The sequence below is a fragment of the Tauraco erythrolophus genome, chromosome 5 (genome assembly GCF_009769465.1).
Source record: "Tauraco erythrolophus isolate bTauEry1 chromosome 5, bTauEry1.pri, whole genome shotgun sequence".
NCBI classification, from domain to species: Eukaryota; Metazoa; Chordata; class Aves; order Musophagiformes; family Musophagidae; genus Tauraco; species Tauraco erythrolophus.
The window spans coordinates 929,340-945,572 of NC_141469.1; the positions used below are offsets into that span (position 1 = coordinate 929,340).

Below are 16,233 nucleotides of genomic sequence, written 5' to 3' on the forward strand. Positions count from 1 at the left end.
GCAAGCCCTCAAAAGCAAAGGAAATACAGGCTTAGAGGCGACCGTGGTGCAAGGGTGTGCAACCCCGACGGCACAACACTCCCCAGCAGCTCAAAAATCAGCAGCTCCGGAAAACTGCACGAGCTGGCAGAGCTGACGGGCGAAGCGAGAGTGGGAGGGCAGAGGCTGGCGCTTCTGTGCCGGACACGGAGGCCCGGGTGTTTCACAAGGCCATTCCCAGCTCACCGGGCGCTGCGCCGCGTTCAGCCTCCCAGTCACGTGGCTGCTGGGACAGACACTGCTCACCGCGTGCTAGAGAGGGTGGGAGCAATTTGCTTTACAGCTCTTGCCAAAAGCCTCTAATAGTACATGTTATGAAAGCTCCAGAGAGGCAAAGCATTCCTAAAACCACTTTATTAAAATTAGCAACACTCGAAACTCCCCCCAGTTGTTTATGGACAGCAGGGCTGAAGGAGGCGAGCAGCAAAAGCACGAGAAGAGACAGAGAAGCCTTCAGCTTCCCTGCAGCCTGTGGGCCAGGGGAGCCTCTGTATCATCTCCGCTGGCTGCGGAAAAGTTGCCTGCTCCCGGCACGGTGCGCTGAGGGCCAGACTGGTGTTTGATCTACAGATGTAGTCACAGAATCATAGAATCATAGAACCACAGAATGGTTTGGAAGGGACCTCAGAGATCATCCAGTTCCAACCCCCCTGCCAAGGGCAGGGACACCCTCCACTACACCAGGTTGCCCAAAGCCTCATCCAACCTGGCCTTGAACACTTCCAGCAATGGGGCAGCCACAGCTTCTGTGGGCAACCTGTGCCAGTGCCTCACCACCCTCTGAGTGAAAAATTTCTTCCTTATATCTCATCTAAATCTGCCCTCTTTCAGTTTAAATCCATTGCCCCTTCTCCTATCACTACACACCCTTGGAAAAAGTCCCTCTCCAGCTTTCCTGTAGGCCCCCTTTAGGTACTGGAATGCTGCAATAAGATCTCCCCGGAGCCTTCTCTTCTCCAGGCTGAACAGCCCCAACTCTCTCAGCCTGTCTCCATAGCAGAGGTGCTCCAGCCCTCAGATCATCCTCGTGGCCTCCTCTGGACCTGCTCCAGCAGCTCCATGTCCTACTTGTGTTGGACATGCAGGTTTACCATCCCCCAGCACCTAGGAACTACCTTCACAGTCTGCAACACATTCACCCCATAGCATCCCTGTAGCCACGGCAGTAGCTCTCCGACAGGAGCACCGAGGCACACACAGCATCAGCGACTTAACCGAAAGCACGTGTGGAGACAGACGTGTACCTGCGTGTCCTGCGATCCAGAGTCCCGCTGTTCTCATGGACGGCCTCCTCCGCGGACGGTGAGCTGGAGTAGCGCTGGCTGCCTCCCAGACTCCTGGTCCTGATGCTTCATGCTGCAGGAAATGAAAGTTTAAAGCTGACCAAGGAGAGAGATTTAGGAGCAACAAAACTGTCAGGTCATGATAATCAAATGTGGCAACCACCTTGTCCTCTGGGCCACTTTACTCTGCAAGCCGGGGCACGTCAGACCCTGTGCACGGTGGTCTCAGCCAACCAACCTTTTCTTCCTTCCACTGCTTCCTCACCCTTCGCACAGGCCAAACAAACCTTTAGTTCCTGTCTTGCACCCACGGAGTTTGTTGCTTTACAGAAGACAGGAGATTTAGAAGGCCTACAGCTTGAGATGGGCCCATGTTTGAGCTCGACCTTGTGAAATAACAGGCCTCCTGAAGCAGATGAAGGCTTCTTTTCTACCGTCTAATTCCTCGTGATATGTGGAAATGTTTCCTTGGATTTCTTTGGCAGTGACTTGCGTTAAACTATATGAAATTGCAATTTCATATTATTCCTATTAATGATCACTTTTGCATTTGCACAGGACCATAAACTTTGGGGGAATTTAACGTGTGGGAAGGACTAGATTGAGGACTTTGTGCAGAATATGAAGATTGTGCAGGCTCTGATCAGCATCGTTTCGCGTACAGATACGCCACAGGAGAGTCCCCCCTCGGAACACTCACACGGGGCTCGGGACGGACACGGCAGTGGGCACATGGGATCCAATTCTCCCCCACGTTTTCTGGGGTCTGGGTTTGCTTTTTCTTTTAATTTTTTTTTTTATTTCTCCCTAACTGAGTTATTTCAAGAATAACAGGATGTTTTCTGCAGGGCTTTCTGCACAGGTACTGATCTGACCAACCTGAGTTGTGGGTTAACAAAGATTATTTTTATGAGAAATCAAAGACAAACTTGCTGTTTGACGTTACCAAAACACCTGAAATCTAAGTCAGAGCCTCAGCTCTGCATCAGCACAAGGTGTGGTACACGTTCAAACCACAGATTTTCTACCATGCACACGGGGCACCTAAATATCTAGACATGTCAACTAGACACGGAGCACATGAAGTGTCGTTTGGTGTAACAGAAACCCCGTGTGTGGCAGCACACAGCTGCAGTGCTGACGGAAGAACGAGCTAATAAAGCAATTCACACAATTAAACAAATGTACTCAAATGTTTTGAAGACAAAGGCCATTTGGCTCATGCCCGTGTCATGTTTTCCGTCAGGACAAATGGATACAACTATTTGTACTGAAGGAGAGAAGCACTCTCACTTCAACTCAAATTATGGATAATGCACGCAGCCTCCAGAAGCCCTGTGGCACGCCCAAAGAACCGATGCAGGGCTGATCAAAAAAATCCCATGAAAACACACGGAGTCTAATTCCCACCGCTGTCAGATGGTACTTCGCAAGCCACTGCTCAAAATCAACAATGTTGACTCTGCTACAACTCCATCTGCGTGAACAGGACAAGGGCCTCAACGTGACAGACTCTCCTGTGTCACTGGAACCACTTGTGGTCTGCTCCGAAGCCTCATGAAGCTGACGGAAAACCGCCCAGGATTTCAACAGGCTCTTCCCAAACTGTGCTTATATATAGTCAAGTGCCCCTGAGTTTTCTCTTCCACCCAGGGTTTTTTAACCTCAGAGTAACATTCGAAGCACACTTACATTTCTAAGCTGCTGTAGCTGAACAGCACGTTGGTTTTTATCTTCTACCTTCGTCTCATACATCATGGTCCTTCCTACTAAAGAAAACAGAACAAACAAACGGGAACTTTTAGGGATCCCATGGCACTCAAAGGACAAACACCTAAATACCCAAGGACTCAGACGGTGCAAGTAGCCCGAGTCTGCAGCCACTGAAGTCAACAGACACTTTACTACAGCCTGCAGCAGAGCCGGGAGCTGGGCCAGAGCTTACTGGGAAAATCACAGATCCCTACTTGATGGTTAATTCTCTTGAAAGGCCTTCTGTTGAGGCATTTCACCACTACATTTCACAAACACTCAATGGTTTAAAAAGCAATCAAACTAATCCTACTTGGGATCATCTTAAACATCCCTTCAGAGACCTCCCAGGCTGCAGTATGAATGTGGCACCAGAATTACAAGAGGGCACCGGACAAGTTTACAGCAGTGTCTTCCCTCTGCCTGAACGAACTGAGGAGGTCAAACCAGTGCACCCATGCCCTGAGTAACAGGAGCAGAAACCAAGGAGAGCAGGTTCCATCTTTCCTCCCAACCCCTTGAGACCTCTCACAGTTTACTCTCAGTGAGGTGCAGCTCAGCCCTTGGCACAGCTCAGAACAGGAGTTAAAAAGCTCTCCACGCAGAGTAAACCTGGACTTTTTCCTTCTGCACCCATGCACTTGCTCTCGGTGGCAAGAGGGGACACCTGCTTTGAGTAGGCCAGGAAGGACGAACCTGAAAGGAACTGTGCTGGACCAGAAGGAAAGGGCCAGGGAGCAACGAGAGGGGCCTCACAACTCGGTCCGACGGCTCCCAAACTCCTTACTGTTCCGCCAAGGTCACGGCCGTTTCTGTGCCGGCCTCGGAGCGCGTGCGTGTCGATGTAAGGTCGTGGCCTCTGCCTGCGTCACTCCCCATTCTTCTTGGGAACAATCAGGAAGAAACTCTTGGTGCTTCTTGGCACCTGCACTCATTTTTCATGCATAGGGGAGCACCTAGCCCATAGAGAACATTTTTTTGCTGCTGTAATCTTGATGGAAAAAAGTTAGTGATGGAGGAAGGAATTCAGGAGATGGCTGAGAAGTGCCCGAGGGAGGAGAACGTTCAAATGTATTTGCACATGAGAAGTCGTGAACGTGCCACCAAAAATGTCAAGAGAAGTATTAACAAGGCAAGGGGAAAGGGCAAGAGACTTTCCTGTCTTTCAGCTCCTCGGGAGTCCTGCCTGCGTTTCAGTATGCCGGTTCGCTCCGGTGAACTGGGACAGCCTGGAAAGGCACTGCTCAGAGTGGCAGCAGACACCACGACAATTATCCATGGGCAGCTAGAGCTAAAAAACTCCTTCTAGCTGGAAAATGAGAAAGCTGGGTAAGAAAAACAATAGTATGAAGACAGGCTGGCTGTTCTTCTAGACCTGCACTACCCATTGCAAGGGAAATCCTCGGCACTCACAGAACAACACCGGCACTGCTAACGCCAGCAAGGCCGCACTCATGGAAACAGCCAAGACTGAGACCAACACGTACCCAAGTCCTGTGCACCTGGACAAGGCAGACCCAATGTCCTGTTCAGAAGTCCAGCTGCACCATCTGCCTTCCCACCCTTGCCAGCAGCTCCTTTCCCTCCCCTGCCCACGCCTGCAACGATGCCAAATCCCAGTTTGCCGAGCTTCACTGCCTGCACCGCTAGAGACAGAAGGCAGATCCAGCTGCCGAAGTCCACCACGCGTTGTGCCAGAGCCACGCAGACTCGGACCCAACAAACCAACGCTTCAGATGCTGACAGCTTCCAAAAACCCCAAACAGGGATGAGGCCACTTGGGGGGCCTCTCCTGGCACTCCTCTTCCTGAACAACGTACCTCCAATAAACACACACAAGCACGTCATGCTGCAGCCTTGAAAAGAGGGGAAAAAGCACAAAACTATGAGCCAAACACGTAACTCCGGGTCCCCCCTTGTGTCCCTGCCTGCCACTGCCTCACCTCAACCTGCTTCACCCACCCAAAGGGTGGCTGCTGAGCTGCCTGGCTGGCACAGCAGGGATGCACCACCGTGCCCGGGTACTCCCTGTTACGTAAAGCTGGCACAGCTGGCTGCGAGGCTCATCTGTTGCCCCGCAACCTCGAAATTCCGAATCAGTATCTATGAAGCCAGCTTCCTGGAAGAGCGCTCACATTCAAATCCGCTGCCGGGCTCTGTCCAATGGCAGGCAGATGTCAATAAAATGCAGCTCATCATGGGGTTGGCCATAACAATGGGACACAAACAGACTGAGCCTGACGTCTAGAAATGATGTCAAACAAATTAGCGTTGCCCGAGTTAGTCAGATGCTCATGCAAAGCACGGCCCTGTCCTCTCGTGTTTCAGCCCCGACTGTGCTCTCTGTCAGACGGAGCTATGGAAAGGCATCTCTGCACACCGGTCTGGAAGACACAAGACAGAAAAGGTTCTTGCATTCCCTGGCCTCCTGCCTCACCCCCAAACAAAAAAACCCAAACAACAAACCAACAAAGGCAAAGAGCACAAGGTATTTCATGGAGCGACAGTGACAAAGCTCCAACGCTCCCGTCCCTGGATCGTAACGTGGCTCCTCGCCTTGGGAAGCTGAAGGTGATGGCAGATCAATGTGCAAACAGCAACGGCTACTCCAAAGGTTGGGCTTCCAGGAGCAACCCAGGTCTGAGGCAGCAGGTACGGGCACTCAGCCCTGGGCTCACAGCTTTCCCACGGTGCCCACCTCAGGCTGCTCCCATCAGCCTGCCTCTAACCAGCCCACGGCAATGCCACCGTGCTGCATTTCGGCCAGTCATGACCGGGAATCACGGCTTGGTGTGTGAATACCAGGCATTCAAACTACAGTGAACTATATTTTTTGGCTTATTAAAGGACAAAAAACTGTTCAAAAATAACGTTACTAGGGAATCTTTTAAAGGAAATTTCTTTAACAACATTCATCAGATGAATTCAACATGACATTTCCATCAAAAATTAGTGTTTAAGTGACTCAGGAGTCAAACTCTCGCATTTGGATATCTCTGACCTTTGGATGAGTTGGGAATCTGAACCTAGAGCTACAGCTCTCTTTCACAGGTGGCCTTATTTCCACAATAGGGAATAAAAAACCCCAAACCATCAGAAGGAAAACTCCCCCAAAACAGCTATGCAAGACATGCCTCGACTCCCAAGTTCAGCTCATCTTGAGCTGCTGCAGACTACGAGCGTTCAAAACATTTTTTACCCTCATTTGTCCGGGAAATTTTGTCTCTCAGACTGTTTACATTTATATTTTTGAAAAATAAAATCAGAATTTTAATTTGACTCGAACATCCTAACAATTGTATTGGACCAGCCACGCAACAATCTCTATATTGTGATGTGAACTGCAGCTTCTGTGTGGACTTAACAGCAGGACGTGGACTGTACCTGATCTTTGGAGATCAGCTTTGTGAAAAACTCCATGACAGAATTCTTCTCAGCATTATAGCTGGTTTTGTGTGTCGCTTAGTGCTTACATTTTGACTTCCTTTTCTAGGTGAACACGTATCAATTTGAAGCCCCAGCAAGACAGACAAAAAGATTCAGACTTTGGTGCTACCAATTTCTATCCTTCCTCTAACAAGATGTCCACCAAATCCAGCAAGCGGCAACTTGGCTCTCTTTCCAGGCCTCAGGCTGCTTCCCTTAAATATGAAGGTAGAAGGTGGGTCTGCAAACCGGAGGAACGTGGTCACCTGGATCCTGGGACTATGCCCATGTCTGGCTTCACGCAATTTGGAGAAAGCAATTTGCCCTTTGCTGTGCCTCTATTTCCTCGTGGAAAAGGGGCACTCACCTCCTCTCCCTGCAGTTATCTAACCTCTGATGGGCCCACACACCAAGCCAAACTCTGCTCTCAACTCGATCCCGCTGCTAACCCCAGCACCCACGTGGGAGCGTGCTCTTCCCACCCGCGCGGCGACTAGCGCAAAGGGCCTGGAGGAACAGCTCCCAGCCACAGCCCACCAAACCTTTTCCTCTCCCGCACAAATCGGCGGCGCTGGCTGCGCCGTGACACCTCCTTCGGCTTGCCAAGGGCCGCTTCCCACAGAGCCTGCTCTGGCTGCCGCTCAGCGAGAGTCGGAGCAGCCCGGAGTCTAGTCACAGCACAAGATTTTATTGCTGCCGTGATAATTAATGACTACTTACACTGAGCTTTTAATGAGTACCTGCACTTCTGTTTGTTAACTGGGTCCTAAAGGAGTCCCAAAGGATTCCCTGGATTTATGGTACACCAGAGACCTCTGCTGGCGTTTCCCTTTCCAGAGCAAGGCCAACGATACGACACGGAGCAGCAGATGTCATCAGAGTGCTGCGGAGCGCCGAGCCGTGCAGCCAGCACTTCCAGTCTCAGCTGGCAAGGGCAGTTGCTCGCTGGTGCCTTTGGGCCACCCAAGTGACACTGTGAAATGCAAGCACTGGCCAGTACATTCTTCCCCACTGCTCGTTTTCTAGCGACTGGATCCAGCTACTCCACTGCCACGAAGCTGGTATGTTCCACGCCAGGAGCCACTGAAAGGCGCAGGGCTATGGAAGACTCTACCTAAATGGGCTGGGGTTGACTGAATACAGCCTTCAGATTATTTATCTGCAGCATGCAAATTGTCTCATTTCAAACACATTTTGTCTTGACAGTTTTCTGAATAGCTCCAAAAGTTAAAAGACAAACAAAAAAATTGCAATGATGTGACACAAGATACAGAGTTGAATATTCAAAAAGAAGCTCTTGCTGTTTGCCACCACACTTTTTGTTTTGCCAAGACTGACCCCTCTTTCCCCTCTCTCAGTACTGCTATCGATCTACTAGAGAACCACTGCCTAAAAGAATCCAAAGAAGCAGAAAGATCTACCAGCTACAGCACTACAAGCACGTTTGGAAAGTCTGATTCCTCTCCTTCACGCGACTTTAATCCCTCCCTGCCTTAGTTCTCCACAGGACATCCTCCCCAAAGCACGGCCTTGCTTCAGAGAGATGCTCTAAAGACAAACCCATGGAGGACTGCAAGCTTCAGGGTTCCTGGGAGCTTTTCTGAACTTTATTATTCTATCAGTTATTTTGCCAAGTTAGCCCTCTCTTTGTGGGATACTTTTCCAACTACAGTGTACTTCATGGACCACAAATTTACTAAAACATGTAATGGGTGTCAAGAATGACAAAGCTATAAAATTTTGCTGAGCACTATATTATTTTTTCTGTTTGTTTTTGTTGTTGTTTGGTTTGGTTTTCTGCATTTCTTTTGCATAAAGTCTAGAGTCACTGTCAAGTAACCAGTTTCACAGCTAGTTCTTGGGAGACAACCCAGTACTTAGACTCAGACTATGTGCACATCGTAACAACACAAGCACAAATCACTTCTTTACTTCCAATGTGCACTAGAAGAAGCCGGGTTGCCATAGTCAGTGGGAAGGACCCGAAACCCTGCTGGGGTATCACGAAAAACATACTCTCTGAGGGAAATCTGTCCTACCTACCTGCCTGCCACCAGGTCTCCAAGATCTTTTTCAGGAGCCTCTGGCACTGGCTGCGGTCGCTGGCTGGCTATGAGACTAGATGGGCCGGTGGCCGGGATGCTCCTGTGCCCTTCCAGCCTGGATGGCCGGATCAGCTGCGTCCCTGTTCCTCAGCAGTGCACCCTGTCAGGCAGGCAGAGAGGAGCACCACGTACTGCCAACGTTCGCCATCGATATACCTCCTTACACTTCCTTCCAAGACTAAATGCAGTATTTTGAAAGGACAGCCATCTTTTCCATAGGTTTGCATCTCGCCATTTTAAATAGACCTTGCTGGGATCAGATCAACTGCAGGCCACCCACACGCTTCGACAGAAAATGGGTGTCGGATTCAGGGGAGGTATTCAAGTCCCAGCCAAGCATCAGCAACAACATACACCTGCACGGTGACTGCAGATGCCAGCGAAGCATGTGAGGGCTGGGTGGCTTAAGGGCAACTAGGCTGGAGAGATGCACGGCAGGAAAAGCCAGTGTGGTTCCACAACCAGGATCAGACAGAGGGCAAGTGCTCTGTCCTTCAGAAAGGCAGCTCCGAGTCTTTAACTTCTCCTTCTTGGCCTTGCTGAGCTGGTGCCACACAGCAGCTGATGCAGGACTGCCGAAAAGCCGTGCAGACACAGGGTCTCCTCTTGGCAGTTTTTGGCACGTGCAGCGAATAGGAAGCAGAAGCTTACGACTGTTAATTATGCCATTACAGAAGGAGTCTGAGCCTGATAAATGAGCCAGGAAAGATGATCCTGATGCTCTGCCAGGCCAGTTCTGCAGGAAATTCAACACTGTAAGCAGCAACACACCGTGCTAGCCCGGTAGCATCTGTCACTTATCAAGGCAGGGCTCAGCACGGCTGACTCCACGAAGCAATCTGAGGCAAGGCAGGCTTCCTCGGTCGGGTCACTGCACCAAACAGCAGAGTGATTCATTCACGCCGCGATGCCTCAAACACAGCTTGGGCCTGATGAAATCCCTTAAAACTGCAAAGACAACACTCTTCTCCCACACGGGCTACAGCCTGTAAACACTGCAGATGGATGGAGAAAGCTGTCATCTGTGTTTGTGCCATCAGCCCTGGATGCCTAAGCAGCTGGTAGCCTGCTCTGAGGTTGTGCATCAGCACAAAGGGCGTACGGCACCCGGGAGGTGAGAAACCCACTTCTGGAAGCCTCGGTACCGCTTGGAAAAAGACAACTAAAATAAATCAAAGACCTCCTTTCCTTCCTTCTTCCCATCTTTTGTCTTTCCATTTCATTCGCATCCTGCCCTCACACCTGACGGCGCAGACTCATCCGCTGCTTCACTTTGGACCTTTTCTTCCACTAGCAGAAAAATCTCAGCAAACTTTCACTGGCAGCCTTTCTAAAGCTGCCTTGGAGCAGAAAGCAAACTAGAAAAAATATTTCACTATTTAGTCTCCTGCTAAATTGTGGCCTTGAAATAAACCTCCCTTTACAATTATGTTTAACCAAATGTTAAAAAGAAGGAAGCAACTGTGTGTTTCTACAGGTACAGAACATCTCACTGCAAGGAGTAAATACTTGTGAAAAAGCCCTTGCCTACCTTGCTTGGCCACTGGCGCTTCAAGGGTCTCAAAAAAATCACTAAGAGGACATGCAAATGGTTAAAACCAAACAAAATCCATCCCTCCCCAACAGCTTTCTTTGGTCAAGAGATAGCCCGGTTGTTCCAACTCCTGCCCTTAGATCTCCTTTAAAAGCACACGCACACTGTGAGCAAGCCGTGTTACTGCGCGCGCCTGCTCCAAGGCAGGTCCTCTAGAAGAGGCTGCAACACTCGTGCAGGAAGAAACAACTCACTGCGGAGAAGGAGACTCACTCGTGGGATGAAAGCTTTGAAGCTTTTCATCCTTTGGCCTACCAAGACCTAAAATTTTCTCCAAGATCAGGAAGAAAGATCTCCAGCTGCGTTTGCCTGATGACATCTATGTTTCTATCAGTCTGTCCGGTGAGTGAGAGGACTGAAGGGTGGTTTTTTTGTGTCTATGTGCGGACGCACAGATTGTATTCACATCTAATTGCACTCTCACTACATAAATGCGAGGCAGAAAACGTTAGGTCAGCTACTAAAAGTTGACTCGAAAATCATGAAGAGCAGAAGTTGCCTCTCAGTGGATACTAAGAAAAGGGAGGAAGAATGGAAAGCAGCAAACAATACAGAGATCCGAAGATTTGACTTGAGATGAAGGAAGTAAAAAGGCTGAGTCAGAAAATCAGCTCGGTGCCTCTTACAAAACACTCGTGTCAATAGGCAGAGGAAAGGACTGGGGTCTGTCTCCACCCAGCTCCTCACCAAGAACCCTTTCTGTGCATGCACGTGGCACTTGCTCCAGCCTGTTGCACGGGGACTCCAAGCAAACAGTGTGTGATGTGTTGTTTTATTTATTAGTATCAAATGGAGAGCCAGGTGACTCAGCTACTGACCAGGATCCCCCCGTGCGAGAAGCTCACTGAACTTCAGACCACTCAAGTGCTAAATGTACATTTATCCTCTCAAAACCCAGTCGTCCATACACATTTCAGCATTATCATTGTAGTCTCATACATACACAGGGGTTTGTTTGGGGTTTTTTCAACAAATGACACGCATCCTGTGGTGAAAATTGCCTCACAAAACAAAGAAATGGAGCTTTCCAGCAGGACACCTAAATGTAGGCACCTATATCATCTCATAAAATCACAAAGTACCTCACTGCCTTTTTCTCGTAGATGACTAAGCACAGCGGATGCATCTACAACGTGCAACAGCTGAAATGAACATCTCGGAGAGCCATCTCCAGTCCCACCAGCGCTAGCAAACACTCCGACTGTCACTGAGAAGTCACAGTTAGTGCCACGTCTTCAGAACCGACTTTCTTCTCTTTTCCTTGAACAAAATCTTATTACCCTTGTGATTTTTTGGTAGACAAGACGAAGAAAAACAAGCATCCGACATGTAATCTGTTTGGTCAGGGTGGAACAAAACCCCTAGGGTCATTTCTTTCTTATTTGAGCGGTCACATTGCGCACGTCACGTGAAAAGGGAATAAAGAGTCTGTTTCCTGGGCAAAGACACACTTCAGTTTCACAATAAGATTTCAGCTTCTCTAGCAACCAAAGTCTTGTGCTGAAAGCACGGTGCAGCAAGGCCATGTTCTGCCTGAAGTTCCGTGAGTCTGATGAGCTGCTGTATGATGTCAGGGAAGAGCAGAGTTCTCGGTCATGAGCACATTCAATAATCCATTTTGAGAAAGATACTTGATTCCTTTGCTTACGAAAATAGTAAAAACTTGCCATGCCCAGAGATGTCATGATCTAGTTTCCCAGGAATTGCTTACTCTCTATTCCTAAGTTTCAGCAGGAACCATCCTTTTTCCTCAGTCCAAAGCATTTTATGATTTTGTCCTTTATGGCAACAGAAGCCTACACTTTGCTTGGCGCGCTGAAGATAACTGCTGTGCTGGAAGAGGGCTGTTTATCCACACACATAGGCAGCAGACGCTGAAATCAGAACCCAATGGGTTTCTTGTCAGCACATGATGCTCCGAGTACAACTCCACGGTGAGACCGGTTGCGCTTTTCCTCCGGAGAAAACAAAAGAAGGAAAAAAGAGAACCGCAACAGACAGAAAAGACCAGAGTAGAACACTGTACTAGGGCTTGAAATGACTGAGAACAGCTAAAACTGACCAGTCCTCCCCTCAGCAAGTACCAACCACAGGAGAGCGCTGAGAGGGCTGCAAGTGTCCTTAGCTGTTCGGACCTGCTCATCCAGCAACCTTTCCTGAAAGGAGGGAGTCTTTCTTCCAAAGTGAGCGGAGCCCGTCAGTTGTGCAGGAGTTCCTTTTATGCTCTCGCTCGGTCGTTCCCTTTATTTCGTCTCATCAGCCAGGCTGGGGTACCTGCCAAATGGCACGGGGTGGCCTTCCCAGCACAACTTCCTCCCGTTCACAGGCACATTGGTAAGTGTCCCAACGCCACGTCTTCACAACGCCGTCTCGCCCATGCAGACTTTGTAGGGTGATTTCAACTTCCTGCATCTAAAATGGACAACATCACGTGATGTTAATTAGAAAAATCTCAAACCACAGCAGCCCAGAAGGTGAACCTCACGGCCTAACTTGTTCAGGCAGCCCCGATGAAACCCACGATTCAGACCATGGCAGCATTTGACCCCACTGGCAGATGGCGAAGCACAAGTACAGAGTGTCAGCTCCTTTAAGATCACACTGCACAGCAGTACCAGGCAAGGACACACTCCCAGTGCCCTCGAAACTCTGCACACTGTTTCTTCCTGCCCACTTTAATTCAGATGTGTGTAATCAGAAGGTCACATATTGCCCGTACCTCTTTCTTACGTAGCAGTAGATGATGGCAAGTATCCCGCTGGTCAGTATTCCTACACCGATTCCCACCGCAATGTAGCGTTCGTAAGAGTTATGTGCATACGAGTTCAGTGTTAAATGTTCACACCTCTCTCCATTATAACCTGCGAGGCACCTACAAAACATACACCATGCAAAAATTATTCCGAGCTCGTAATGCTTTTTATTTCAGAGACACATGTTAGTTTTCATCAGTTTGAAACAATTTAGAACAAGTCTAAACGAGGATGGGCCGAACCTGGTGCTCAGTCAGAACCTCTTCACTCCATCAAGACTACCAGTTGCCCCAGTCTATCTAGTTTAAAGCTAACTCAAGCACTGCAGTTGTAGTAGCAAACGCAGTCTAAACATATCCTCATCACAGAGGGTGTGGACTGTGTGCTGCTCTGCTGCTATAACATCTCCAAAGGACAAAGCTGTCCAGCACAGACCCAGAAAATGTTAAGGACACCACAGTCCTGATCGGTGTGTAAGCAGCTGTGGAGTAAGGGAATGGCAGCTGACATGTTGGATGATCCTGCCCCCTTCATTGTGCCCATTATGAAAAAGCACTTATTTCTCTGCCACTCACTCTAGCACCAGTTGTGATGCGAGACGCCATCACGGCAGTGGCCTACAAAGCTGTGAACCCTCCCTCTCCCTTCTTTAGCAGTACACTAGCACAGCACTACTGCCTCAGTAACCGTCCTGAGCCACCACAGCTCTCCAGCCTGTGCCAAACTTCAAGCCTGCAAATACCTGACTGGCACTTCAGAGCTGTACTCTGCTGAAAACGAGTCAAATGACGTTAGTTAACATTTAGCTGACAAACAATGCTACTGTTGTTATTTTCTAAGAAGGAGACTTATAAGCAGAATTTTTTACTTGCATATGGGTTTCCTCAGTTCGCTGTGGAAAGCACAGAGCCCGTTGATACAGTAACTGTGGTGCTCTTCAAGACAGGTCTGCATAAGCTTCAAGAGTTTTGGCTTCTCTGTGTAGTCTACTGTAAAAGGGGAAAATGTCTCGTTATATTTAGGAAAAAAAACCACATTTGAATGGATTCTCACACCTCAAGTTGAACAGACATTGCCTGCAGAAGGCAGTACTTAGATTTATGGTGATATGTTTCATGAGCAGATTCAAACACTGCGAAGCAGAAGAAGCTTCTAATGCATTCCAGCATAGTTTAACAGAAAAAAAAACCCTGTAAATAAATTAATTGCTCTCGAGAAGCATGGATAAAAATGATTATGGGAGATTCATCCAGGGTAACATCAGCACTATCCAACCTGCGATCCAATCAGAAAAACCAGCCCAGGATTATCAGAGGTTTGGGACACAAAAAGAGCACTGAATTATTCTCAGAATGCTTACCACTCTGAATTCAAACTATTAGTTAATTCCTTTTTCCTTTTCTCCATCACAAGACAAACCACTGCCTTCCTAACACTCCCACCTGCCAGCTCTGCAGCTCCGAGTGAGGGATGACTGGTGGGACTGCTCCCTCCAGCCATTCTCCATGGTCTAAAGCTAGAAGAGTGTTCAACTATGCTTGTAATCACCCAAGACTGCCAAGTGAAGAGAAAGCTCAAAAGCTTCACCACCAAAGCAAGTATCTGTTTGAACTGGACTCTCTACTCACTTACAGGAATCACTGGTGGGGTGTCCAAGCAATGTCTTACTATTTCAGGGGACTGTGTGAGTGATGGGTGAAGGTGATTTCCTACCTGAGTGTATGTCAACACCACCTTTCAGCTACGACCACAAGAAAAATGACATCCCGCAGGAAGGTGACAAGGTCTGCTCAGAGTGACTAAACAACTGCTCTACTCTACACCTGCACGTTAGAGCAATTCACCACTTGAGTTGTGAATCACGTGGTACAGACACCTACGAGGCACAATGCCAGCAGCGTTACACAGATCAAACAACCCTACTTTGAAAACAGTGCCCTCTAAAACCTGAGAGAGTAATCAGGCTTCCAGTTTATCAAGAGACCTAAAGAGAACAACTAATAATTCAAGTCTGCTTGAAAAAGTACACGTTGCTTTACTACATTTTCTCAGGAAAATCCACAAAGGTGGAAAAAACATGTCTTGCTTTAGAATGAACTCCTCTGGGCTGAGAAAAGGGCATCTTTTCTCTTCTTGTTCGGAAAAACGACAAGTTTTTCTTCAAGCTGTAGAGACAGCAGACCTAAAGCTAGAAACGCAACACTAGAAACTACAAACCAAATCTGCAGTTTTGGCCTAGCAATGAAGGGACAACACACACAGAGCGAAGGATGTGCTGAGCCCGAGGCTCCATCTCCGTCGGGCACTACGATGCAGCAGGGGAGCGCTGGCAGCTGCTCCCGGAGCGGATCTGTGCGTGGCATCACCGGGCAGTGAGCTCCACGCCACCACGGCCAGGCTGTCCTCACGCACCGAGACCAGAAGGGTATCTCTGCTGTAGAAGGCCCTGTCCAGCCTGGACCAAACACTCTGCGAGGGAGCGAGCTGGCGCTGGTGGCCCGTGGGCTCGAGTACCAAGCTCTGGCTTTTTTCGGGCTGGCTCCAGGAGCGCTGCTGGTGAGCTCTGGGGACGGGCTCGTTGGCTGAGAGCACAGTCAGCACAGGACCAGGCCTCGGAGGGACACATTTAAGGAATCACAGAATCGTCTGGTTGGAAGAGACCTTCAAGATCATCGAGTCCAACCATTCACCCTGCACTGTCAGGGTCCCTAAAGGGAGAAAAGAAGAAAAGAAGAACTTCCTCAAAGGAAGAAAAGAAGAACTTAAAAAGGACAGATTTCAGGAAGAAAAGACAGATTTTATGACAAGAGAGGGATGATACTGTTTTCTGTTCAGGAGGCCTGTACAAGGCTGTCAGGGAAAGCACAAGGGAAAACAAAGCACGTGGTACACAGCTGCAGGGCTCAGCATGCCAAGGAGACCCAGGATGAAGCAGACCTGCAAAAGCCCATTTCTACTTCGGCCTAACGTACCCGCGGACCAGCTACTGAAGCTCCGCAGGGAAGAGTCAGAAAATAGGTGACGACACGTTCACGCTTCCTCCGTGCCTCTTCTCAAACTCTTTGGCACCAACTGGTTAGAACCATCATTTCAGCTGAACCACAAAACTAAACGTAACCACTCAACAGGACCCTTCACCTCATGTTTCCTGCTGCCCAAAGAACTACTCTTCTACTGGGCCCCGAGGCGATGGCTACTGGGCAGGTTTAATATTTCACTTATATCTCTGCCATACAAGGGGAAAAAAATGAGTGAGGAAGGGAGAGATTTACAAGCCAGAG

General features: G+C 48.9%; 1 protein-coding gene across 2 annotated transcripts in view; it reads right to left on the bottom strand.

Moving 5' to 3' along the window:
- The window catches only part of LOC104374706 (bifunctional methylenetetrahydrofolate dehydrogenase/cyclohydrolase 2, mitochondrial), a 78,283-nt gene that overhangs the window by 20,168 nt on the left and 41,882 nt on the right, over positions 1–16,233 (bottom strand). The window contains exons 9-11 of one of the 2 annotated variants that reach the window (XM_086611843.1): positions 13,821–13,941; positions 12,919–13,071; positions 12,557–12,611 (exon numbers count right to left, since the gene is read on the bottom strand). The exons of the other annotated variant lie outside the window; for it this stretch is intronic. Of the exons in view, the coding sequence (XP_086467969.1) occupies positions 12,557–12,611; positions 12,919–13,071; positions 13,821–13,941 (329 nt within the window). Of the gene's footprint in view, positions 1–12,556; positions 12,612–12,918; positions 13,072–13,820; positions 13,942–16,233 lie in introns of those variants that run through there. 2 annotated transcript variants of the gene reach the window in all.